General features: G+C 33.0%; 1 protein-coding gene across 1 annotated transcript in view; it reads left to right on the forward strand.

Annotated features, from left to right (window-relative positions):
• The window catches only part of LOC141346800 (plexin-A1-like), a 178,683-nt gene that overhangs the window by 72,621 nt on the left and 78,520 nt on the right, over positions 1–27,542 (forward strand). Inside the window, exons 4-8 of the mRNA XM_073851760.1 lie at positions 9,631–9,768; positions 19,359–19,459; positions 23,963–24,086; positions 24,310–24,463; positions 26,075–26,175. Coding sequence (XP_073707861.1) covers positions 9,631–9,768; positions 19,359–19,459; positions 23,963–24,086; positions 24,310–24,463; positions 26,075–26,175 — 618 coding nt within the window. The remainder of the gene's footprint in view (positions 1–9,630; positions 9,769–19,358; positions 19,460–23,962; positions 24,087–24,309; positions 24,464–26,074; positions 26,176–27,542) is intronic.

The following is a 27,542-nucleotide window of genomic DNA, read 5'->3' on the forward strand; positions in this document are numbered from 1 at the left end:
ACAGTGTTACTGAGACGCTTGTGTTTCCTTTACAGTGGTGTGACTGAATTCACTAGTCATTCAGATTCAGTTTTTGATTTTTTTTTTAATTATTCAATTTGATTAGATTATATAAAGTTGTATTATTTTTAAAATGTGTACATTTTTAATGTATTTTTATTTACACTTGTTTTTTATTTATTTTTTATATTTATATTTTTAATAGTATATTTATTTATTTGTGAATAAATATAATTAAGAAATAGATCCTTTACTTATGTAAACGTTTAAAATGTGTAATTTTTATATTTAATGAAGCGTCTGTTGTTTGACAGTTAGGTTTAAGCAGGTTCATGTTTTATTTATGCAGTTTAAAATTTAAATGAATAAATTTTCTTATTTTATATATACATACATACATACATACATAATATAATATAATATCAAACAGGAAGTGAATAACATTATATATATATATATATATATATATATATATATATATATATTTATTTATTTATTTATTTATTTATTTATTTATTTATTTATTTATTTATTTATTTATTTATTTATTTATTTATTTATTTATTTATTTATTTATTTATTTTATATGTTGGTCAAAAACAAAAAAAGGTTTAAGCATAAAAACAATAAATGTAATACTGCTTTAAATTGTTGTTTTTCCAAAAAACAAAAAAAAAACAATTGAAGTAGTTTTCTGTTTTTTTTTTTTTTTTGAACAAAAAATAAATATCATATGTTTTTCTCTAATTTACTGAAGACACCCACTAAATGTCAGTAAGATTTATGTTTTTTAAAGAAGTTTATTATGCTCATCAAAGGCTGTGGTTCATTTGATCAAAAATATACTATTGGGAAATATTATTATAATGTAAAATAAGTTTCTTCTTTTTTTAATATGCATTAAAAATCTAATTTATTCCTGTGATCAAAGCTGAATTTTCAGCATCATTACTCCAGTCTTCAGTGTCACATGATCCTTCAGAAATCATTCTAATATGCTGATTTATTATCAGTGCTGGAAACAGTTGTGCTGCTTAATATTTTTTAGAACCTGTGATACTACTTTTCCAGGATTTTTAGATCAGTAAAAGGTTAAAAAGAACAGCATTTATTTAAAATAGAAAGGTTTTCTAACAATATACACTACTGTTCAAAAGTTTGGGTCAGTACATTTGTATTCTTTCTTTTTTTTTGAAAGAAATTAATACTTTTATTCACCAAGGATGTGTTAAATTAATAAAAGTGATAGCATAGATTTTCATTGTTAGAAAAGATTTATATTTTGAATAAATGCAGTTCTTTTTAACTCAATATTCATCAAAGAATCCTAAAAAAAGTATCACAGGTTCCCAAAAATATTTGGCAGCACATTGGTAAATCAGCATATTAGAATGATTTCTGAAGGATCATGTGACACTGAAGTCTGGAGTAACAGCTGATAAAAATTCAGCTTTGCATCACAGGAAAAAATTATATTTTAAAGTATATTAATATAAAAAAACATTATTTTATATAGTAATAACATTTTGCAATATTACAGTTTTTTCTGTTTTTTTTTATCAAATTAATGCAGCCTTGATGAGCTTTCTTTAAAAAAAAAGCTGAACTGATCCCAAACTATATTTTTGTTTTTATATTTTTATTTGTTTTTGCTTCTATTCCTATTAACAATGAATCACCTAAATATTTAAACAGTATAGAAATAGAGAACAGTATAGATATGTAGATATAGAGTTTTTTTCTCTCACATTCCTCTGTTTTTTTTTCTGCTTGTGTTGAAGAGAGCAGGCAGGACAGATTTCTAACTTTAGGCCACTGACTGATGGTAGGGTTCAGCTCAAGCATTGTTTTTGACTCTTAAAGCGTCTCAGATTCTTTCAGATGTTGTGTGGACGTGTGTGGGTGGACGCTGCAGTAATTTCAGGGGACAGGAAGTGGAATATGTCATCGTTTAATTACGTCTGGCTTCCTTAAACACTCATTTTAGGCATCGTTGCTTTGGTAATCGCCTGCTTCTCCCTGAGGAAGACCAGTCCTCTAGTGACTGCAGATTACACACACACTCTTACATTAGCCAAATAAACACACACCACATACTTTATTAAACATTTTAATATAACTTAGAATTAAAAAAAAAAAATGAAGTTAAGGGGAGACACTCAAGCAAAAACGCAGTTTTTTTTCATGCACCTGTCAAGTTTGAGATTTTTGGCTTTTTGATGGTTCATAAAGTGTTTTTTTTTTCAGACTAGTGGAAAGAAAACATCCAAAAAAACACTGTTAAGTGTTTCTTTTAAAGCACTTTATCTATTTGTGTCAATAGATTTCAATGTATATTTTTTAAAGGCCGTTTTCTTTAAATGAGCCATAAATCTCCACTTCAGTAGCACTTACACACACCAAACTTTACATTTGTCTATATCCTGAAGGTTTTTACAGAGGTATGTGTTCATATATACTTAGCTTGATTTTATACAACATTTTATTCCCCCAAAAATGGTAAAAAATACATGGTTTCTGTCTGTTCAAAGTTTTTTCTGAATTATGGAGTGACAAAATGAGATACTCAAAATCCCCTCTGGAAAAACATTTGACTCTAATATGTTAAAAATATTAAACAAGAATATTGAAACGCACTATACGCAGTGTTTAGATTTTTGTACTATGAATGTATGTGAATTAGTGCATATTCAATTAAATAATGCATCATTTGCATACTTAAATCTAACATTTTAGAAAACTTGTAATTAAAAAAATGTTTGCAATTATCAATGTAATCAATCACCTGGGTAAGTAAGGTGAAAACTATTAGTTAATTATTTTTTTTATGTCTTGCCTTAAGCATAATATTTCAACTCTATTTTATTTTATTTTTGTTCCTTTGTTTTCAAAAGGAAATCGTTAAAACTGACTTATTGGAATGTTTTTTTAAATAAAAGGCTCTTTTAGACAGATGTGTAATTCATTTCAGGAAACAATTTTCTCCACAAAGTAAAGCTAAGTAAACACAATCATGTTTATTTGTGGACCAACAGTTCACACTATATTTGGCGTGCTTTCACATATTGCACAAGTCTTTATACACACACACACACACACACACACACACACACACACACACACACACACACACACACTCTCCCTTCCTGTGTTTGTGTTATGTGCGTCTCTGGTGGGAGTCTGGTGTGTGTGTGTGTGTGTGTGTTTACTGATTTTCCCATAGTATATCTGCATTGTTTACACCGTGTGTGTGTGTGTGTGTGTGTGTGTGTGTGTGTGTGTTTATCACGCAGCAGCACTAGACTGTATAAACGAGTCATTCACAGATAGTTTGGGTTTGTGTGTGTTTTTGTTTCTGTTTTAGTCTGATAAATATTTCATGCGAGTTTGCGTGCAGCTGAGCGCATGTGTTAAATTTAGCCAGTGCATGTTTAAAGTCAATCACATGATGTCTACAGTCCCTGTAAACATTAAACAGCATCAGCATTGAAAATCTGTGAAATCAGCAGCTCAATGGAGAGGTCTGATGACCAACCTCTGCTCAAAGATCACAGCTGTGGAGCTCATAAATACAGCCGTTAGTATCACCGCACCAACATCAGATACAGCCAAGAAACCAGCAGATTAGTTCACCAGTGCTGACGTTTAGCCTGAAGTCTGGTGCACTTTTTTTTCATGTTTTTTTTATAGCCAGGAGTTGCACATTTAAAGTAGTTCACTTTCCAGAACAAAATTTTACAGATAATGTACTCACTAGTCACTAGGGATGCACTGAAATGAAAATACTTGGCCCAAAGCTGAACAAAATTAAACACTGGGATGAAGGCTGATTACCAAACACGGTTTTTCGTGTTTTTTCCCCCATGCATTTTGCCAGTTTTTTTTTTTTCACCATTGCATAAATTATATAGCCAAAATGTGCTTTTTAAAGTTTTGTTTTGCTTTTCAAAATAAAAAAAAATAAAATTAAAAATTAAAAACATAACATTCTACTAGACATTATAGCCTACCAACAAAGCACTTTAACTAAAAATTTTGAAGACCCCCTTCTTGAATCAGGCATGTGTTTAATCTACAAATGAATGCAGCCTTCTTAAACAAATGAGAATGTTATAATAAATGCTGTTGTAATGATTATCATTATTTTTTATCTTACTTTGTTTTATTTTACAGAAAAACAGTAAAATTACAATACTAACATTTATGAATGTTGACTTTTATTTTGGCGGAAACCCACAGGAAGACCTCAGTGCTACTTTTAGCAGCAGATTTATGAATGATTCTCATCACGCAGATTTTTCTCACGCTTTGGACTTTTTTGCAGCGCTGTCAGAATAAATCCAGTTTCATCCGTGTATTAGACAACGTAACGTTCTGTAGTTTATTTACTAATGGTTTAAGTGCCATTTTGCGATTTCAGTCATCATTAACCAGCAACAACCAGCCCTTTCTCTTCTCATGGAAGACATGAGATGTGATACTAAACAGTCTCTCTGTCTGTGCTTGTAATGGTTTTTGCATCTTTCTCGGACAGTTTTAAATGCTGCCCACGTTTAATCACGTCACGTCATTGTTCGGTATAATTTGTTTGGCTTTTTTGCTTATTCGGCCAAACAAGCTTTTTTTTTGCTATTTTTGGCTGAATACTTTCGGTTGCCGAACATTCACTGCATCTCTAGTGATCACCTCTTTAAAGATGCTCATGTCTTTCTTTCTTCAGTCATAAAGAAATAGCTTTTTTAAGCAAAACATTTCAGGAGTGTTCTCCATATAGTGGACTTCTATGGTACCCACAAGTTTAAACTTCCAAAAAGCAGATTAAATGCAGCTTCAAAGGCGTTTAAACGATCCCAGACGAAGAAGAGGGTCTTATCTAGCCAAATTAAAATGCATATACTTTTTAACCTCAAATGCTCGTCTTCTACATCGCTGCAGAAATAGTGTTTGCAAAGTGAATGTGCAAAGCAGGTCGAATGCCTTTTACCAGAAAAAAAAGGTAAAAGAGCGATGTAGGACGATTTTGAAGTTGGAAAGAAAAATGAGACGGGAGTTTTTCGATATACCCTAACTGTATTGAACCTAGATTACACAGAGTAAGCATACACATGGCAAAGCTAGACAAGATGAGCATTTGAGGTTAAAAAGTGTATAAATTGTAACTTTTATTTTTTAAATAACCGATCATTTTATTAGATAGGACCCGTCTTCTTCGGCTGGGATCGTTTAGAGCCCTTTGAAGCTGCATTTTGGAAGTTCAAACTCGGGGGCACCATAGAAGTCCATTATATGGAAATAACTGCTGAAATGTTTTCTTTTAAAAAAACATAATTCCTTTACGACTGAAGAAGGAAAGACATGAACATCTTGGATGACAACCGGGTGAGTTCTGGAAGAACAGACTGTCTGACCTGCAGTTCACTGTTTTAAGTGACATTCAGAGGTGCGTTTGTCTGCAGTAGATGTTGCATGCAGTATTTACTTATGTTGACCTCACCCTGTTCAGACTGACACAAAAGAGCCACATCTGGAAGAAAAGCATCAAATTGAGTAGCTTCTCTTGGTTTGAACCCTTAAATCTGTAACCTGTGTGGTCGTCAGGGTCACTTTAACCTGCAGTCTAAACCAAGACACCAGCTGGAATAACACTGACCTCTGCATCTAAAACCATTATTTTAGTATGATTTAATATACTGTTAACAATTTGAATTGTATTTTTTTTCTGTTTTCATTTAAGTTAGTTTTGGTATTTTTGTTGGGTTTGTCAATTTTTTTTATTTTACATTTTCTGCCCTGTTTTTTTTTTTTTTTTTTTTTGGTTTATAATGTTCTTAAAAGCTCAATATATCTCTTTAATTTCATTTTAGTTTATTTGGTTTTAGTCATTTTAAATGGTAAATAGTCATTTTAATTAATTAATTTTTTCAAGAGTAAAAATTCTATATATTTTTTGTGGTTTTATGATAGTAACCCTGTGATGTTCTCGTGACTGCTCATCTAGAGCAGATACTGGTGTGTTTCTCGTCCTGTCTTGTGTTTATTTGACTTCCTATAGTCCTGGTAAGCACAGATACGTCAGTGTCACGTCTGTGAAAGTGAGCGCCATCTGGAAACCATCAGATTCCCTTTATGCATATAAACACATGAAACATGTCACATAGCAGATTCACATGTTGTTGAAATCATAAATGTCTTATCTAGTTTTTGGGACGTATTGCAGTCGTATAAACTCACAAAGTTAGATCTTTCAGATGAAAACAGACATTTCAGAAACTTTTCTAACAGGGCTTGATGCCATTTTTTAGATTTAAAGAAATCTTAAATTGGTAACCAAATCATTCATTTTGAATGTGTTGGATTGCATTGTATTTACTGTGGAATTTAAAACCATAAAAAAAAATTATTTGAAATCTTCATTAACTCATTTTATTAGAGATAGTTTTCAAGTTAGCATTTATCAGTTTAACTTGTACTACACATGTAACATTCAACATGTAATAAGATAAAAATTACAACTGAAATAGAATTGCATGATACCAACTTGCAGTTCTGCCCTTTTTCTCAGAATTGCATGATACAATCTCACAATTTTGACTTTTTTTAGAATTGCATGATACGAACTTGCAATTTGACTTTTTTCTCAGAATTGCACGATACAAACTCACAATCCATTTTTTTCTACTCAGAATTGCACGATACAAACTCGCAATTTTAACTTTTTCTCAGAATTGCATGATACAAACTCACAAAAAAACTTCTATGAAAAAAAATGTAACATAAAAATAAAAACTAATTCAAAACAAAATGTAATTTTTTTTTTTAATAAAATTAAAATGAAAACGGAAATATACTCATTCAAAAAACAAAAAACTCAAAAAACAAGAAAAAATACTAAAACCTTTGCTAAACTCAAAATGAAAGCAGAAAATATAAAAATAAAAACTGGTTCAGAATATTAATAAAAACAACATCATCTCTGATACTAAAATAGCACTAGTGTGTTGCAGCATGATCCCAGGCGGATTATTTTAATATCTTCCTCGCATTGGCTCTGTAATGGCGATAAAACTCAATTTGATGTGTGTATTGCTCATTCACGTATGCTCAGTGTGTGTGTAAGTGATTTTATGTGGTTTGAGATGAAATGTTGGTATATTAACAGGCTCAGTGCATTACAGATACTCTATCCTCATATCCTGTTAGCTGAAGCGCAGAAGCTGGCGTTCGCAGGAGAGCGATTACCGCGTCACCGTCAGAGATGTTGCTCAGTTAATGGTGCATGTTTATTGAGAGCAATAGAAGTGATGGATGTGTTCAACATGCAAGAACAGCACCCTTACCCTCGCCAGATCGTATTTACATAAGTAATAAATACTTCCCCCGGGTCTCATTACATTCATACGCTTATATATGCTCACTGTATCTCAATGAAAAGTCTGTCATCGTTCACTTGTGTGTTGATGCAAACCTGTGTGGCTGTGTTTCTAATGTGGATCACAAATGGAGACGTTTGTAGTGAATAACGACTTCAATTTGCCCTGTTTTTCACAGAAAGCTATGTGCTTTAATATATACTGTTTCAAAATTTGGAGTTGGAAATATTTTTTAACCTGTTTTTTTAAGTGAAGTCTTTTCTGTTCACCAAGGCTGCATTTATTTGATTAAAAATACAGGACAAATAGTAAAATTGTAAAATATTATTATAATTTCAAGTAGCTGTTTTCTATGGAAGCTGTTTCTGCCACTGAATAAAAAAATAAAGTAATTGCGACTTTTTATCTCAATTCAGACTTTTTTTCTCAGTTGCATTATATAAACTCACAGACTTTATACCTGAGATATAAATGCGCAATTGCAAGTTATAAAGTCAGAATTGTGAGATATAAACTCGCGAGATACAAGTTTGTCTCACAATTCTTTTTTTCTCGCAATTGCAACATTGTATCTCGCAATTCTGACTTTTTTTCTCAAAACTGTGAGATATAAACACACAATTGTGAGTTTGTATCATGCAATTGTGTGAAAAAAGTCAAAATTGCAAATTTGTATCATGCAATTGTGAGAAACAAAGTCAAAATTACTAGTTTGTATCATGCAATTGTGAGAAAAAAGTCAAAATTACTAGTTTGTATCATGCAATTCAGAGAAAAAAGTCAAAATTGCGAGTTTGTATCATGCAATTGGGAGAAAAAGTAAAAATTGCTAGTTTGTATCATGCAATTGTGAGAAAAAAGTAAAAATTGCAAGTTTGTATCATGCAATTTAGAGAGAAAGGCAGAATTGTGAGTTTGTATCATGCAATTGTGAGAAAAAAAGTCAAAATTGTGAGATTGTATCATGCAATTCAGAGAAAAAAAGTAAAAATTGCAAGTTTGTATCATGCAATTGGGAGAAAAAGTAAAAATTGTGAGATTGTATCATGCAATTCAGAGAAAAAAAGTAAAAATTGCAAGTTTGTATCATGCAATTGGGAGAAAAAGTAAAAATTGTGAGTTTGTATCTTGCAATTCAGAGAAAAAAAAAGTAAAAATTGTGAGATTGTATCATGCAATTCAGAGAGAAAAAAGTAAAAATTGCAAGTTTGTATCATGCAATTGGGAGAAAAAGTAAAAATTGTGAGTTTGTATCTTGCAATTCAGAGAGAAAAAAGTAAAAATTGCGAGTTTGTATCATGCAATTTAGAGAGAAAGGCAGAATTGCGAGTTTGTGTCTTGCAATTCAGAGAAAAAAAAAGTAGAAATTGCGAGTTTGTATCATGCAATTCTGAGAAAAAGTAAAAAGAAAAAGAAAAAGAGGCAGAATTGTGAGATAGGTCGCAATAACCTTTTTTACATTTTTTATTCAGTGGCGGAAATGGGTTTCCAAAGTCTATGTGAGTATCTGTTCAAATATAATTTAAATTGTAAAATGATCATTACTTTAGTCTTTCCTTCAGAAATCATTCTAATATGCTGATTTGATGCTCAAGAAATGTTTCTAATTGTTATCAGTGTTGAAAACAGTTGTGCTGCCCAATATTTTAGTGGAAACTGTGATGCATTTTATTTTTCGTTAAAAAGAACAGCATTTATTTGAAATGAACTTAAATATTCCTTCAACTAAAGTTGTGGTCTAAAGTTCTTGTTTTTCCTTTCTCGTCTCAGCTTGTAAAATTCAGGAGTGCTAATTGATTCGTTAGCACAAAGTTTGCCGTTTGAATAAGTCATAATGATTAATAATGGAAATACTTTATGCCATTTCATGGAGAGATTTCAGATGACCTTTAGTTGAAGTGTGTAGTAGTCTGTGACTGATGCAGTAAGCCTGTGTGAATGTAACAGTTGCGTCTGTCTTTATTGTATGATTCAATTAGAGGCTAATGTATCTAATCCTCTTGTATTGGTATGGAGAGATTGATGCCGAATGAGGGATTTGATCCCGGCGCTGTAGGGATGGAAGCGCTCTCATCCGCTCGCCGATTCTCTCCTGAGAGACGCAGACGGAGATGATTATAGCGCGCGCTGTTGTCGTCCTGACGCTCTGATGTCATTACTGTAATGATGTTTGTGTTTTCGCATGATGAAAGCGTTTGGCTTGGTGTTATGGGATATTAATGAGATGTAAATGGTCTTGCTGTGGCTTTTGTTTTGACAGATTCTGATTAATTCGGTGAGTCCGTCCAGACCGGCGCTAGTGTACGAGAGCGTCCCGGTGAGCGAGGGCAGTCCGGTGCTGCGGGACATGCTGTTCAGCCCCGACCTTCAGTTCATCTACACTCTCACCGACAAACAGGTGAGCACACTGACTTCACACGCTCCACAATGCTCAATTTAATTCTAAATGATTTGGATAGGATGATTTTCAATGCAGTTTTGCAATATGTTACATAGTATTACAATAATGCAGCATGCAATATAGTCAACTATGGTAAGACTTTAGAATCAAAATTTACATTTAACATTATTTAGCAGATGCTTTTATCTAAGGCGACTTACAAATAAGGACAATAGAAGCCTGTTTCCACCACTGAATAAAAAGTAAAAAAGGTAACTGACTTATCTCAGTTGACTTTTTTCTTGCGGTTGTGAGTTATAAAGTTATAATTGTGAGAAATAAACTCAATTCTGAGAAATAAAGTTGCCATTATAAGAAAAAAAAGTCAGAATTGTTAGATATAAACTCACAATTCTGACTCTTTTTCTCAGAATTTTGATATAAACTTCCAATTGTGAGCTATTAAGTCAGAATTGCGAGATATAAACTCACAATTTTCTCAGAAGTGTGTGATAAACTCGCAGTTGCGAGTTATAAAGTCATAATTGTGAGAAATAAACTCAATTCTGAGAAATAAAGTTGCCATTATGAGAAAAAAGTCAGAATTGTGGGATATAAACTCACAATTCTTACTCTTTTTCTCAGAATTTTGATATAAACTTCCGATTGTGAGCTATAAAGTTAGAAGTGCGAGATGTAAACTCACAATTTTCTCAGAATTGTGTGACAAACTTGCTGTTGTGAGTTATAAAGTCATAATTGTGAGAAATAAACTCAATTCTGAGAAATAAAGTTGCCATTATGAGAAAAAAAATGTCAGAATTGTTAGATATAAACTCACAATTCTGACTCTTTTTCTCAGAATTTTGATATAAACTTCCAATTGTGAGCTATAAAGTTAGAAGTGCGAGATATAAACTCACAATTTTCTCAGAATTGTGTGATAAACTCGCAGTTGCGAGTTATAAAGTCATAACTGGGAGAAATAAACTCAATTCTGAGAAATAAAGTTGCCATTATGAGAAAAAAAAGTCAGAATTGTTAGATATAAACTCACAATTCTGACTCTTTTTCTCAGAATTTTGATATAAACTTCCGATTGTGAGCTATAAAGTTAGAAGTGCGAGATGTAAACTCACAATTTTCTCAGAATTGTGTGACAAACTTGCTGTTGTGAGTTATAAAGTCATAATTGTGAGAAATAAACTCAATTCTGAGAAATAAAGTTGCCATTATGAGAAAAAAAATGTCAGAATTGTTAGATATAAACTCACAATTCTGACTCTTTTTCTCAGAATTTTGATATAAACTTCCAATTGTGAGCTATAAAGTTAGAAGTGCGAGATATAAACTCACAATTTTCTCAGAATTGTGTGATAAACTCGCAGTTGCGAGTTATAAAGTCATAACTGGGAGAAATAAACTCAATTCTGAGAAATAAAGTTGCCATTATGAGAAAAAAAAGTCAGAATTGTTAGATATAAACTCACAATTCTGACTCTTTTTCTCAGAATTTTGATATAAACTTCCGATTGTGAGCTATAAAGTTAGAAGTGCGAGATATAAACTCACACATTTCTAAGAATTGCGTGATAAACTTATAAAGTCATAATTGTGACAAACTCAATTCTGAGAAATAAAGTTGCCATTACGAGAAAAAAAGTCAGAATTGTGAAAAATTTTCTCTCAGAATTGCGACTTTATGCATGTAATTGCGAGTTAAGTTAGAATTGTGATATAAACTCGCAATTCTGAGAACATCAGTCTTTCACCCCCTCAAAATTGGACTTTATACCTTACAATTGTGAGTTTATATCTTACAATTCTGAGAAAGTCAGAATTGCAAGAAAATTTTTTTTGACTTTAAGAATTTTGACTTTATAACTCTCAATAAATGATTTTATATCATGCTCATAGTTGTGGTTTTATATCACGCAGGTCTGAGAAAATAAGTCAGAATTGTAAGATAAAAAGTCGCAAATCTGACTTTCTCAGAATTGTGATATAAACTTGCAATTGCAAGTTATAAAGTCATAATTGTGAGAAATAAACTTGCAATTTTGAGAAATTAAGTTGCAATTCTGAAAAAAGTCAGAATTTTGACTTTATAACTCTCAATTTTGAGTTTATATCATGCAGTTCTGACTTTATTTCCCGCAATTTTGAGTTTATACCACTTAATTCTGAGAAAAAGTCAGAACCGTGAGATAAAAAGTTGCGAATCTGACTTTTTTTCTCATAATTGTGAGAAATAAACGTGCAATTCTGAGAAAAAAGTCAGAATTGTGAGATATAAGCTTTTTTTTCTCACAGTTGGCGAGTTTCTATCGTGCAATTGTGACTTTTTTTTCTCAGTCTTTGTGTGACTTTTCTTCAAAAAGTCAGAATTGTGAAATAAAAAGTCACAACTTTTTTTTTTTTTTTTTTATTCAGTGGTGGAAACAGGCTTCCAGAACAAATTCATCTTGATAATGTCAGATATCTTTGATCGGTATGTAACAGAACGGTCAGGTCAAAGTGTCAAATCAAATTTTTGGTCCCTGTATGAAGAATTTTTGGGTTTTTGGTTTATTTTATTTTGCTGTCCATAAATGAGCTATGGTGTCATGCACCCACAACTAAACAAATGCAAAAATGATATCTTGTCTGAATAATGTTTGGTTTGACTGTAAGTGTTATGGTCTTGAGTTTTAGTGAGTTGAGTAGGAGTCAGTTTGACTAAAAAGTGTACATTCTTTCCAAAACACATGTTGAAACTTTGGGGAGTTTCCATTGTGCAGAGAGAATGTAACTACTATCATATATTACAACAGGTTTACTCAATCTAGTTTGTTGTAGTTTCAGTCTCTATGTAATTATGATATAATCATGCATTGCAGTGTTTTAAATCATGATGCATCATGACGTTTATCGGATCATAAGGCATTTATAATATGAGACACATGTGAGAGTGTTTTGAATACTTCAGATGTTTTCTGCGTCATGCATGTTTGTGTGTTATGGTGTGTGAAGTTATGTTAGTCTCTCGCACACATGTAGGACATACAGTGAGAGATCAATGAGATGATGTACATTACAGAGACATCCGATCTGATTATTGATGCATTAATGTATTGATTCTCACACACAACACACAAACACCACAGTAATGCAGCTGTGTGTGTATCTGCTCTATACGTCACATGAGACGCCATCGATCTGCTGTTGAACATTTACTCTTGAATCCAGATAAAACATCACTGCTGGACACATAATCAATAATAATTAGCACAAGCTCATGATAGCATATGACGTTAGTTTGACGTTAGTCTGCTTTCATGTCATACATAATCATGTGTCGCTATGCTCCTAATTTTCTGTTTGTCTCCAGTTTTGTGAAATGATTATAAATCTGACTGAGCCACACACTTGCATTTGCACAGGCCCACTTCTGACTCAACCAATCATGTGAGTTTAGGGCGGGGCTATGGGTTTAACTGACCAATGAGAGATGGAGGGCGTTTTTGAGTGTTTACAAAACTAATTTCTGCACTTCTGTTTGACGAAGCTAGTAAAGCAGAAATATCTCACTGCTTTAAATGACTTTTTTTTTTAAATGATTTTGACATTTCGTGTGCGTGTTTGAGACAGCAGTGGCAAACATAATGGTGTCTCCCGTAAGAATGCAAGTGCCTGCAAAATACAAGAAGTCGTTCTTTGCGTTCTGTCAGTTTTATTCTTACAGGATAATGAAAACGACCAGCCGAGAGTCTGAGAAACTGCTCGGCAAAAGCGCAAGCTCCATTTAAAGCCCTGACAGAGTAATTTAGCATTGGCCCCTTGTTCTCCAGCACTTAATTAAAAAGTGTTTGATAGCCTGTCTCCTCTCGCCCGGCCGCTGCGCTCGGCCTCAGGCGAACCAACGCGCTTTAGGACGCTTTCCAGATGAAACCGGATGATAGACACATCTGGATGACACTCGAACAGAGATCAAACTCAAAACTCAAAAACAATTGGTCACAATGGTGGTGACATCACAGCTCATTAACATAAGACCGCCCACATTTACATTTATGATTCATTTATAACAGCAGTGAGAAATATGCAGGTGTGTGCAGGTTAGCGAATCAGATCAGTTTAGAAAAGTCTTAAAGGTGCAGTATGAAAAGAATGAAATAAAAGATTAAAAATGTAGAATGGATGATTCGTCTTGAATGAAAGAATTGTGGTTTAATAAAGAGGAGCCGTGATGGAGGTTATCACATGGAGTGCGTGTGTTTAAGCTCATGTGTTTTAAAGTCTTAACCTTTTTGTTCTGTCTAATCAAATCATTGATCATCTGGAGCAAAGTTAATCCCATAATCCTTCATATCAGCAGCAAGTGAATCATCCAGTCTTACTGCAATTAAGAACTTCAGCTCTGTGTGTGTGCTTCAGTATTGATCGTCTGTGTGTGTAGAGTCTGTATTAAAAGCCTCTTGATTGGTTGGGATGTTTTACTACAACACACTGAGAGTAATGGAAGAGAGGGAGAAAGTTTCCTCTCATTTCTGCATTAGCGGTTGTTCACAGAGCACACGTTCTTCTAGTATGTACATGGGCCAGATGGACGTATTTATCTTTCACACTGGATCAATGTTAGTTTAAATGGACCAATTAAACCAGTCAAGATGCAGGATTTACAAAAACAAACAAATCATTCAAATTTTATACAATGACACCTAAAAGTATTTGAGATGCACTTAAATTCCTTTGACGGAACAAACTACTTGCATAAAGCGATAATACAATATTACAATATTGACTATTGAATAGTGAATTTCTTTAAATACTGTTCAAAAATTTGGGGTTGGTAAGATTTTTTAAATGTTTTTTATTTAAAGTAATTTCTGTTCATCAAGGCTGCATTTATTTGATCAAAATTACAGGGAACAACTTAAAAAATGTGAAATATTATTAGAATTTAAAATAGCTGTTTTCTATGTTTATACCTTTTAAAATGTAATTTATTTTTGTGATCAAAGCTACATTATTAGCATCATTACTCCAGTCCTCAGTGTCACATGATCCTTCAGAAATCATTCTAATATGATGATTTGCTGCTCAAGAAACATTTCTGATTATTATCAATGTTAAAAACAGTTGTGATGCCCGATATTTTTGTGAAAAACATCATAGATCTGATTTTTCAGGATTCACAGATTAATAGAAAGTTAAAAAAAACAGAAATAGAAACTTTTGCAATATTAAAAATGTTTGTGTCACGTTTGATCAACTTCATGCATGCTTGATGAACTTTTTTTATTGTAAAAATGTACATAAGACAAGGAACATCTGACAACATAAGGCACATCCACTATAAATAATACAAAAATTTAAATAAATAAATATTATACTTGCCACAATATAACAAGAAAAATAAATAAAGGAGCATAGAAAAAGTACATAAATGCATCAAATAAAAATGCATTAAAATAATTAATATTTTGAGATTCAGAGGCAGTTTCAGACTTTCTATTTAGTTTTTTAAAGTATTTAAAACTCACAAAGAATGAATAAAAAGAAAACTTTTGAAACGGTAGTGTGAGCATTTATTTATTTGTGTGCATTTCTAAAATATGTATTATATTTTGTATGTTTTATGATTAAAACATTTGACTGTAAACGTTTGTAAAAACACTCCAACACAATCATTTCCCACATCACCTGATAACTGAGTTTTTGTTTGAGATATAAAGATTGATATAGAGATCACCTGTGTGTGTGTTTGTGTGTTTTATTCATGTTACACACGTGCATCATCATCATGCCACAAATTTGATTGACATTTAAAGCCTGAGGCGCTGTGTTTTTCCTCATCTCTCAGTATGTGTGTGTATTTTGACACACTATCATCAGGTGTTGTTGTGTGTTTGTGTGTGTGTCATTTATCTTGAATTCATTTGCGTCTGTTTTGGCTGCAGGCTGCAGTTTAACACGCTGAATATCAGATGAACGGCGCTGGCGGCTGCTCATGAGCGTGTGTGTGTTACATGATGAGTTTCACCATATATTAAAATGACAAATTAATATTGAACTTGCGTCAAACCACATTGCCTTATTGCATGTTCGCTTTCTTTGTTCTTTTACGCTGGATATTTTCTCTCACACACACACACACACACACGTGCTGAAAGGCTGCATATGGTCAACTTGTTTCACAGAGCAGCTCATATGCCCTAAACACACGCACACACCTGACCCCATCATCCTCACCATCTCACCATCTGTTCTTCCTCTCTGCTCGTCTTCATCCCTCCATCACTGTTTCTCACTCTGTAAACTGATAGTCCTCAGTGGACAACCCCTCACACCTGACTGACTCTGTGTGTGCGTTGTTGTTAGGGTGGATTTATAGGCTGGTATTTCCCATCATGCATTCTGCATTTATATTTGCCTTCAGATGTAACGTGATACAGTTATTATCATACCACAAACATGAACTGATGAACTTTGTCTGTGGGGGTTGTTTTTCTTTCATACTTTAGTGTGTACTACATGCTTTTATGCTTGTCAAAGCAACCAATTTTCAAAAACTTCCCTGGCTTAAATTTAAAATTTTTTGATTTTACTAATATTTTTTCTGGAGAAAGATAGACATGTATAGAGATGAAACCCAGAATATTAAATGTCATGGATGGATATTTACTGAGTAATCCACGATTTTGAGGAGGGGGGTCAAAATGGCAATTTTAACTTGAGATTTAGACCTAAATTACAGGGGTTAAAAATGACTTTAGAAAGATGCCATCATCTTAATGTTACTTTTACAGATTGGAGATTGGAAGTTCTGTTAGTAAAATCAATGGTGGCCATTCAAACATGGGGAAATGGCATTTTCAAAGTTTTTTTCTCCAAAGTTTGCATACCTGTAACTCAAGATATATTAAAGATATCTTAATGCCCTTTTAGATATTGGGTCTTAATAAACTTTCCTTTTGGTAACTTAATTTTGAAGGCCCTATGTGGTTCAGTTTCAGAGATATTGGAATTTTAATATGGCTCCAGGGGCAAATTGTTAAATTGTACACATTTTTTATGCTTACGTTTAGTGTCATTCCGTGTCAAATCAACCAAATTTCAAAAACTTCCATGGCTTAGAATTTTGATTTTGCTAATATTTTTTCTGAAGAAAGATAGACATGTATGGAGATGAAACCCAGAATATTAAATGTCATGGATAAGTATTTACTGAGTAATCCACGATTTTGTAGAGGGGGGTCAAAATGGCAATTTTAACTTGAGATTTAGACCTAAATTACAGGGGTTAAAAATGACTTTAGAAAGATGCCATCATCTTAATGTTATTTTTGCACAGAGATTGGAAACTCTGTTAGTGAAATCAGTTGACTTTAGCAATCTTGGTGGATTATGTGCCAATAGTGACCATTCAAAGATGGGGAAACAGCATTTTCAAAGGTTTTTTTCTCCAAAGTTTGCATACCTGTAACTCAAGATGTATTAAAGATATCTTAATGCCCTTTTAGATATTGGTTCTTAATAAACTTTCCTTTTGGTAACTTCATTTTGAAGGCCCTATGTGGTTCAGTTTCAGAGATATTAGAATTTCAATATGGCTCCAGGGGTAAATCGTTAAATTGGACACATTTTCAGGTCAGCAAAAATGATACTGCATTTCTTATAAAGAGGAATGTGTGAAGAACAAATTTGTTGAAACTAGAAATGTATTTCATATGTATTATATCTGCTAATATCTCTGGAACCAAACCATACCTACAAGGGCGTTAAGATATCTTCAATACGTCTTGAGTTACAGACATGCAAACTTTAGAGAAAAAACATGGTCAAGTGCTTTACTCATTTTGGAATGGTCACCATTGGCACATAATGCAACCAAGATTGCTAAAGTCAACTGATTTTACCAACAGACCTACAAATCTCTGTGTAAAAATAAAATAATGATCCTGCCATCTTTCTAAAGTCATTTTAACCCCCTGTAATTTGGGTCTGAATCTCAGGTGAAAATTGCCATTTTGACCCCCCTCTACAAAATGGAGAATTACTCAGTAAATCTTCATCCATGACATTTAATATTGTGGCTTTCATCACTATACATGTCTATCATTCTTCAGAACAAAATATATGCAAAATCTAACATTTCAGCCAGGGACCTCAATTTGAGTTGACCTGAAATGACTCCTTTATACCTTTTCATAATTTTCTTAATTCATTTTCTATTATTTCACTCCATTTTTCACTCCGTTTTTGTCATCTGAAACAGTTATTATTTTTTTCTTACATTTTAGTTATTTCTTTCTTTCTTTTTGTATTCTTTTCTATAAAATTCTAGAAAACATATTCTTCATGTTTCCTCAATTCGTTCTGTCCTTTTGTTGTGTTATTTCATACTTCATTTTTATTCACACATTTTGGTACTTTTTTGTACACTTTTTCACAACTCTTTCTCCAAATTTCTTGTTTTAATTTACATTTACATTTAGACATTTAGCAGACACTTTTATCCTAAAGAGGACAATGGAAGCAATCAAAATCAACAAAAAAGCAAAACATGCAACTGCTATGACAAGTCTCATTTAGCCTAATCAAGGTTTTTATTAAATAGTAAAATAAAAAAAATAAAAAAAAGTGGTTAGGTAAATTAAGTTAATGTAAATGAATAGAGTATACGTCTAAAAGGGCAAATTTCTTTTTTTAAGAATAGACTTAGAATAGAGGGCGCTAGAGTTAGAGGGTCAAATAAAAATGGAAGAGATGTGTTTTTAGCCAATTCTTGAAGGTGCCTAAGGACTCCAGAAGTGAACATTTAAGGTAAAAGGGATTTTGTGCCTCTTTTGGGATGCCACAATACTGTGCCATTCACTAGCAGAACGTAAGCTTCTAGAGGACACATAAGTCTGGAGTAATGAATTGAGGTAAAGGGGTGCAGAGCCAGTGGTGGTTTTGTAGGCAAACATTAATGCCTTCAATTTGATGCGAGCAGATATTGGTAGCCAGTGCAAACAGATGAAGAGAGATTTGACGTGCGTTCTTTTCAGTTTATTAAAAATTAATCTTGCAGCTGCTTTCTGGATTAATTGTAAAGGTCTGATAGAATTGGCTGGAAGAGCTTGAACAATGAGTTGTGAAGCATATTTTGAATAAAGAAAGTCTGCAGGGCCGGGCAGTTTTAGCAGTTTTCCTTCAAATGATTTTGCTAATCGTTGTATTTTCATAGTTTCATACTTTCCCTTCACTGTTTAACTTTCTTACTGTCTTTCTGTTCTTTCTTGTGTCCTTCCCTCCTTCCTTCCTCCCGTCTCTCTCCTCTGCTTCCTCTTCCTCCACACACACACTGATGGGATTCTGTTTTCAGCAGGAGGGCTTCAGGGCTCCTGTCAATCAAACGCTGATCTCCGTGGTAACTGTCAGATGGCGCAGCGTGCGATAAGCTGATTCTGTGCTTTCCATATGCACACACACACACACACACACACACACACACACATGCAGACAGCAGCAAACGTGTTTCACACTCCAGCACTCGTCTTTGGCCTGAAGCGTCTCTCGATTTGCCCGTAGATGTGCTGGATGACCGCAGTGTTTCTCTGACTGACTGTGTGTTTGTGCAGGTGACGCGTGTGCCGGTGGAGCGCTGTTCTCAGTACAGCAGCTGCTCTGAATGTCTGAGCTCCAGAGACCCTCACTGCGGCTGGTGTGTCCTTCACAACATGTAAGCAAACACACACACAACAACACACAGATATCTAAATAAACACATTTCCTTTAACCAGTCTGAACTTTGGATGTAATTTGACAGATGTGAATAAGTTGAATATAACTCTATAAAGTGTGCTTTTTTTGTTTTGCACCCTCACATTCCAGATTTTCAAGAAAATCAAAAAATGTCATATCCTTCAATGTAAAGCTTATTTAGTTTTCAGATTATGGATAAATCTCAATTTTCAAAAATTAACCATTATCACTGGTTTTGTAGACTAGGGTCACATTTTTACAAATTTCGAAGGCCTTAAAATGACCAAACTTTACTGTTAAACCGGTCGCACACAATGTACTCCAAGCTTTTTGTCATCTGATTGATAGTTTATGCTTCTTTTTTTTTTTACGAGTAAAGGTTATTTTAGAATAATTGTATAAGGATCCACCTTCAACTCATGCATCATGTGTCTTCTTGCTGTCAAATCTTTGCTAATTTTTATAAAGTAAACGCAAGAATAACTTTGATATTGTTAGTAATATTTGAAGACTGAAGTAGCTTCAATTTACTTAAGTACAGTTTACATTATTTTTTGGAAAAATCACTATCAAATGTGAATCTTCAGGCTTTTGGGGAACATTTATTTATTCCTCTCTCAATCATCATTGGATTGCATTTCATTATGTGTTTTGATCATTTAAATGTAAGCTTATTAAGACATATGTGACCCTGGATCACAATACGCTTTCCATTGATGTATGGTTTGCTAGAATAGAATAAAATTTGGCAGAGATACAACCATTTGAAAATCTGGAATCTGAGGGTGCAAAAAAATCAAAATGCTGAGAAAATCGCCTTTAAAGTAGTCCAAATGAATTTCTTAACAATGCAGTTACTAATCACAAATTAAGTTTTGATACATTTACTATAGGAAATTTACCAAATATCTTCATGGAACATGATCTTTATTTAATAACCTAATGATCATTGGCATAAAAGAAAAAATGATAATTTTGACCTATGCGATGTATTCTTGGCTATTGCTACAAATATACCTGTGCTACTTAAGACTGGTTTTGTGGACCAGGGTCATGTATTATTGAAGATATTAAGGTATGACTGATATTTTTATCATTTTATAGAAGCATCTACTATAGTGTTATAAAGATCTCATCACAAGCATCAGAATTTCATCTTTATTTTGTGTGTATGGAAAGATCAGCATTTGCAAAAAAATGCATATTTTTTTGTTTGAGACTAAATAAAATTTAAAACAAAGTTATTGTTCCCACCATATTCTCTTTATATCAAACTATATGAGCCATAAAATTCTAATTGATCAAATGTGATGCTCAAAAAAATAAATAATAATAATCATGCGTTTTTCCTCTCTAAAAGTTCAGTAAACTCTTCCATTGTAAAAAGAAAAAAAAGGGTTAGATTTGTCATCCTAGACTTGTTTTCTGAGCGTCTGTGTGTTTGCGTGTGGTTTACCACCATCTACTGTGTTTTGGCAGTTCATCAGCTCATCAAACTCTTCCTCAGGCTGCAGAATAAAGCCATTGTAGAAATATTCATTATGATTCACAAAAACGGGTCATTGAGGCTCCTCTGATTTACTCACGGGAGGAACATTAGCAGCATTTCAGCCGAGACTCTGAGAGAACTGAGCTGTGGTTAAAAAATAATTAAAAGCCAGAAAAGACTCCCATCATCCTCTCTGCCACAATAACCGTCACTTTCAGTTGTAGTCCCTTAAGATTGAGATGTCAGCTTTATCTTTAGATGTCTGTATTTGCCCTTCAGGGATGTGTGAAGTCTGTCTGTTCATGTCTGAACGCTCGGCTTACGTTCCAGAGAGAACGCAAACACAAGCATCGGCGTCTCGGCTCAAGCTGTCCTGTGTAAAAATATTATGTTCCGTTAAACCTTCTGGCAAACATTAGCAGCAAATAGTCCTGTGGCATAAGTTTACCACAGTTTCACCCACAAAGAAGCAGCTTTGCATGCGGTTTAAATAGTTTTCCCATGTTACGTCCACATTAAATGCCAGAGGAGCGCAAAAGTCAGCTTCCAGATGTAAAAAGCTCATTCATATTCTCCATGGAGAGAGAATTATTTTTAACAATAACCTAAAATGTAAGTCCAAACACTGAGGTCGCAAAGTGATGACTATATGAGTCTGAAGAAGTTGATGTGATTTCAACATCGTTTCCTTGTGAAAAAAATCTTGAAGAGTTCCACCAATCATCTTTTTGTTTTTGTGACAACTTGTTTCTGAACTGTAAATCATGCTTTTTACAGTCGTTTTACAGTTTAATGTTAATATAGATATTATAGCTCATATGGTATTAATTTCGTTTGGGCAGGTCTTAAAGAGGTCTTTAAAAAGTTTTATATTTGAGCTAAAAAAACATGCACAAACCCTGATTTTTGGGAAAAAAAAATAATATTTTGCATACTTTTACTTTATATCATAATTCTATGATAATACATTACATAATATTACAGACACAACTTTTGATTTTAATAATGAACCTGAGCTGACAAAAGCTAACATTGAACAGTTACATTAACAAAGATTTCTTTATTACTCATATATATACGTTTTTACTTTATAAAGTAGAAATGTACTATTTTGTAGTATTAAAATACATTTATTTTATACTAAGTATAGTTCAAGACTGTTAACATACACTGCCATGCAAAAGTTTTGGATCAGTAAGATTTTTAATGTTAAAAAAAAAAAAAAAGTATCTTAACTGATCTCATCAAAGTTCCATTTATTTGATCAAAAATACCAAAAAAGCTAATATTATGAAATATTATTACAATTTAAAATAACGTTTTTTATTTTAATATACTTCAAAATATAATTTATTTCTGTGATGCAAAGCTGATTTTTTTTTTTTTTTTTACTATTTTATAATCGGTATGTTAAAAATGTAAGTACACAACATCTCAGGTTCATATGCTTTTTTGTTTAAAATTCCATTTTTATTTATAATTCATCTGGGAGCTGGTCGGTTTGGTTCGTGCCTTGAAACTCTTCACTGAAGAATGTTTCTGAAATCCCTGTGGAGAAAATGAATGTTTAGCCCATAAGCAGCTTTAATGACAATGTGAAGTCCTAGACTAGAGCACAGTCCTTCACTTTACACTGACTTCCTTTCAGAGTTGACTAGGGGTGGGCGATATGACAAAAATGTCACGATTCATGATTTTATCATGATTCTTTTTCATGTTGGTTTTACTATTTTGCAAGTTGTCTGAGCAGTACAGTTAAACTAACTTCTCTGTTACCTTAGGTAACAAAATATAACATAAAAAGAATGGCAGATGTTTAGGCATAAACATAAAACATGTTGCACATAAAACTTTTGAAGAACGTGAGTAACCAAACCGTTGCTTGTCTCCAGTTACTTCCATAATATTTGATTGATATTTTTGGTGAACTGTCCCTTTAATGACAATCGGCAGCATGTTTAGTTTTGTCGCTTTAAGAGCACATCTAATGTCTACAGGCGCACATCCATTTTTCTCTCAACTGTTTACTTTCACTTTAGACAAAACCAACTGTGTTTATATGTACAGTGTTGGGGCATTACAAGTAACACAAATTATGTAATAACATTACTTTTTCCAAGTAACTAGTAATGTAACGCGTTACTTTTTAATAGACAAGAAAATATCGGAGTTACTTTTTCAAATAAGTAACGCTGGATATTTTTTCCCCCATTTATTGATTAATGATAAGAGAAATTGTAAGCAGTAATTGTAATCACTCAATAAAAAAAACGAATAAATTATTTCTCAAAATGAATAAAAACTGAAATTCAAATATCCTTTATGTATTTAATCCCATTTTATTAACCAATGTCTTTTCTGCTGACCTTCGATGATCCAATTCATCCATTCTAATGAGCAAAAATTACTCAAGATAATCTAACATTTGTTTTCATTTTTTTATTGCTGAAGAGCAGAGGTGTCAAAAGTACACACATTCTTTACTTAAGTAAAAGTATAGATACCTGTGTTTAAAAGGACTCTAGTAAAAGTTGAAGTATTGACTCAAATTTTTACTCAAGTTAAAGTAAAAAGTACAGGCTCTAAAACATACTTAAAGTATAAAAGTATAAAGTAACCTTGCGAAGGACAAAACCACCATTTTAGGGAAAAGTTTATCCACTATCACCCTCACCAGTTTTATCAGTCCGTTATGCTTCTTGGTGCTTTGATTTCCCAACAAGTTGTCGCCTGGTTTTAGTTTTTTTTAATCGTCGTTTCACGTTCAATTTTTTGTGCCTGTCAGAGCGTATAAAAACAAATAACAAATAACAAAATAATGTTATTTAACCGGCAAGACTTTGAAGCACATGAAAATAATGTACTTTTGTGATTGTGAATAAGTGAGGTGTCCAGTAAATGAATATATGTAATGAGACGGAGTCTCGCTGTAGCACGATATCCTGAACCATGTCCTGTGGAAATGTAAGTTTATTTTCTCTTTGTCCTCAGCTGTTCTCGCCGCGATCGCTGTGAGAGAGCAGACGAGCCGCAGAGGTTCGCCTCCAGAGTGGATCAGTGCGTGGAGCTGACGGTCCAGCCCAACAACATCTCCGTCACCATGGCCGAAGTCCAGGTGTGTTAATCTGAGTAGATAGGACATATATCTGTCCCTTCTCCATAGATGTTGAGGAGCGGTAGAATATATGGAGCGCTAGCAGACACGCAGCAATATGGAGCAGCAGATGTCGTGTAGAGTGTATTTTAAAAACAAGCCTCCTTCAGTGTCGCAGCAGATGAATTATGGGGACGTGGGCCAAGCTTTTTCACTTTGTCTGTTTTCTGCATTGATCTGCCAGCTGGTCCTCCAGGCCCGCAACGTCCCGGATCTTTCCGCAGGGGTGGACTGTTCCTTCGAGGATTACACCGAGACCGAAGGAACAATCCAGGGATCGCGGATCTACTGCCTCTCGCCTACAGCCAAAGGACTCATCCCCATCACACGCCAACAGAGTCAGTAAACACACTACTAGATCTCAGATTCTTGAAGATCATGCGTAACATCAATATGTGATGGTTATTATATAACAGAGATTCAGTCAGTGTTTATGTTTTCAGATCATAGGTTTCATTACAATTCACATCATATCTGTTCTGTGTGGTTTGAGGGGATTATTGTGTCCCACATAGGATTGGGGATTGAGAAGCAGCTCTTGTTTAGATCCGGTTGCATTAAGGAAAAATACTGAAACTGAGTGGCTTTTGCCATGTTTGGTTGAAAAATTTAGTTTGATCTAGTTTCTGTGTAATTGAAATGTTGCGTCAAAGCTGTTTGCCATTGATGTTTCATGCTTTTTATTTTAAGAATATGCATAGAAAAGGACATTTTGTGAAAAGAGAAAAATCTGAAGAATTAAAAAAACACGAAGAGGAGTCAAAATCACTGTATTTCAAAGTCTCTGAAGGTGTTAAGGTATAAGACTATGAAAAATATAAAAATATTTAAAAAAAAAACTAATAAAAATATCTATACATTTTAATTAGTTTTTATTTAATTTTATTTAGCTTTATATTTTTATAACTATAATAGTATTTCAATGATACTGAAATAACACTGGTGTACAGCTTATATTGCATTCAATTTTAGTTGTCAAAAATAATTATAATACTGTTATAGTAGTAACACACAAAACAAAATTACTAAAACTTTAACTAAAATTAAAATAAAAAATATTTTAAATTACTCACGAATATATTTATATCATATAATAAAAATATATTATATATATATATATATATATATATATATATATATATATATATATATCATTTTTTTATATACCCATATAACTCTAAAAGTATTTAGCTAATATTGCATTCAATTTTAGTTGTCAAAAATAATTATAATACTATAAAACTATTAAATTACTTAAAAAATAAATAAATAAATAAATAAATATATATATTAATTTTAATATATTTTAATATTAATATATAATAATATTTTTTTAATTAGTTTTTAATTATATATTTTTAATTTTCATTTTAGTTAAAGACTAATTTTAGTTAAAGACTAATTTAAAAAAAAAATGTATATGTAATTTTTTTAATATATATTTTTATAACTATAATAGTGTTTCAATGATACTAAATTAACGCTAATGTACAGCTAATACTGCATTGAATTTTAGCGGTCAAAAAATTGGGCTGAAAAAAAAAACTTTTAAAGCATGAATCTAAAACAGTGTATTTTAAGGTATTTTAATCTTTAAGCTTGATTGCATGCAAACACACTTGATGTGCATCAAAGAGATTTGTGGTTTCAAAACACAAATGTATGATGCTGCATTTCTAATACTGTCTGGCATTCTGTCTTGAAAGCATTATTAAGGTAGAAAGATGTAAATTAGGATGCAGCCGTAGACTTGATTTGATAAACATAACATTGTGCCTAAACAATACTGTATTAATGCTCAAGCACATTAAAGCACTACACTGGTGTTATAAAAGCAACAAGCCACTCAAGGGTTCAGTGATTTTAACCACGGTTAAGTGGAAATACTCCTTACACATGAGTGTTTAGATATGTACTAACCTCTTTTTTTATTATTTGTCCCTCTGAAGAAGACACTCATGTGGTGAAGCTCTACCTGAAATCGAGGGAAACGGGCCAGAAATTTGCCAGTGTGGATTTCACCTTCTACAACTGCAGCATCCACAGATCGTGAGTGTCTCTCTCTCGCTCTCTCTCTCTCTCCCCCTCTCCCTCTCTTTATCTCTGCTCTTCTCGTTTTACCCACAAGCTCCTCGCCACTCAGGGGGGTGGGGTCATATTTCTGTTGCCATGGCAACCGGTGGCGTGTTGATTGACAGTTATTCTCTTGAAAACAGACTGTGGTTAGAGTCCTGCAGATAGCGGGGACCCCCAGCTGAACATCTCAATGAATTTGTGTGTCATGTGTGCTTCTAAGACGCTCCAGATGGGTCCGGACTCTTTAGGGAGGTCTGTGTTAGTGTCTTATTGCAGGACAGATGAGCCCAAAGCTGTCTCCAGAGATATAACACACACATACACACCTCTCAGAGTAACAGCATCTCAGATACACAATACCTTCCCATACACACACACACACACACACACACACACACACACACACACACACACACACACACACACACACACACACACACACACACACTATCGGCAGTGAGCTTCAAAACTAGGTCACACTGCTCTTCTCTGATAAGACCAGCTTGGGTGTTTGAAAAATACACACTACATATGAGTATTATCATAATTGGATAATCACATGCTGCTTTATTCGGTGCGGCCACATCTCTAAAAGCACAACTGCAATTTAGAAGACTGTATTTTGGATAATATAGCGTTATTATGGACATTGTTGAAGCGTTGTGTAGATGAGAAAGAAATAAAGCAAGAGAAGTTGTGTGTGCATTTCACAAAACCTGTCAAGAATATTTCCAGGTCATATTTCATCTTAAAATGAAAAAAGAGAGAAATATGAAATTCATTTTGCCAAATGATTGTTAAGCCTGTTTTTGAGCAATTTTTAAATATTACTATATATTATTATTAGTTTCATTCCTTCATTTTGTTTGTCACATACTGCCTTTTTCTTTAGAAAAAAAATGCATTTTTTGAATTATGTGATGTAAAAATGTAACTTCTGTTTCTTTGTTGCAAAAAAGTGAGTTCGTTTAAAAAATGTATCATAAGCAATATGTTTTTGAGCTACCTTTATTTTTAGCTGATTTAAATCGAAAAAACTAAAATCTGTTAAAGCATAAAACAATAAGTGTAATACTGCTTTAAATTGTTGTTGTTTTTTCCCCCAAAAAATTAAAAGTTTTTTTTTTTTAATTGCATTTTTTTTTTCTGAGCAAAAAATTAATATCTTACATTTTTCCTTAATTTACAGAAGACACCCACTAAAATATCATTCAGTGTAACAATCTTGTCAGGCATATTTACAACAAAAATCAAACAAAATTTGCCCGTTTGTCAGTCTTTTTTAAAACACAATAAAATGTAATATGCTCTCTTATTATTTTATATTTTTTTAATATGTAC

This window comes from Garra rufa, chromosome 12 (assembly GCF_049309525.1).
Source record: "Garra rufa chromosome 12, GarRuf1.0, whole genome shotgun sequence".
Classification (NCBI taxonomy): Eukaryota; Metazoa; Chordata; class Actinopteri; order Cypriniformes; family Cyprinidae; genus Garra; species Garra rufa.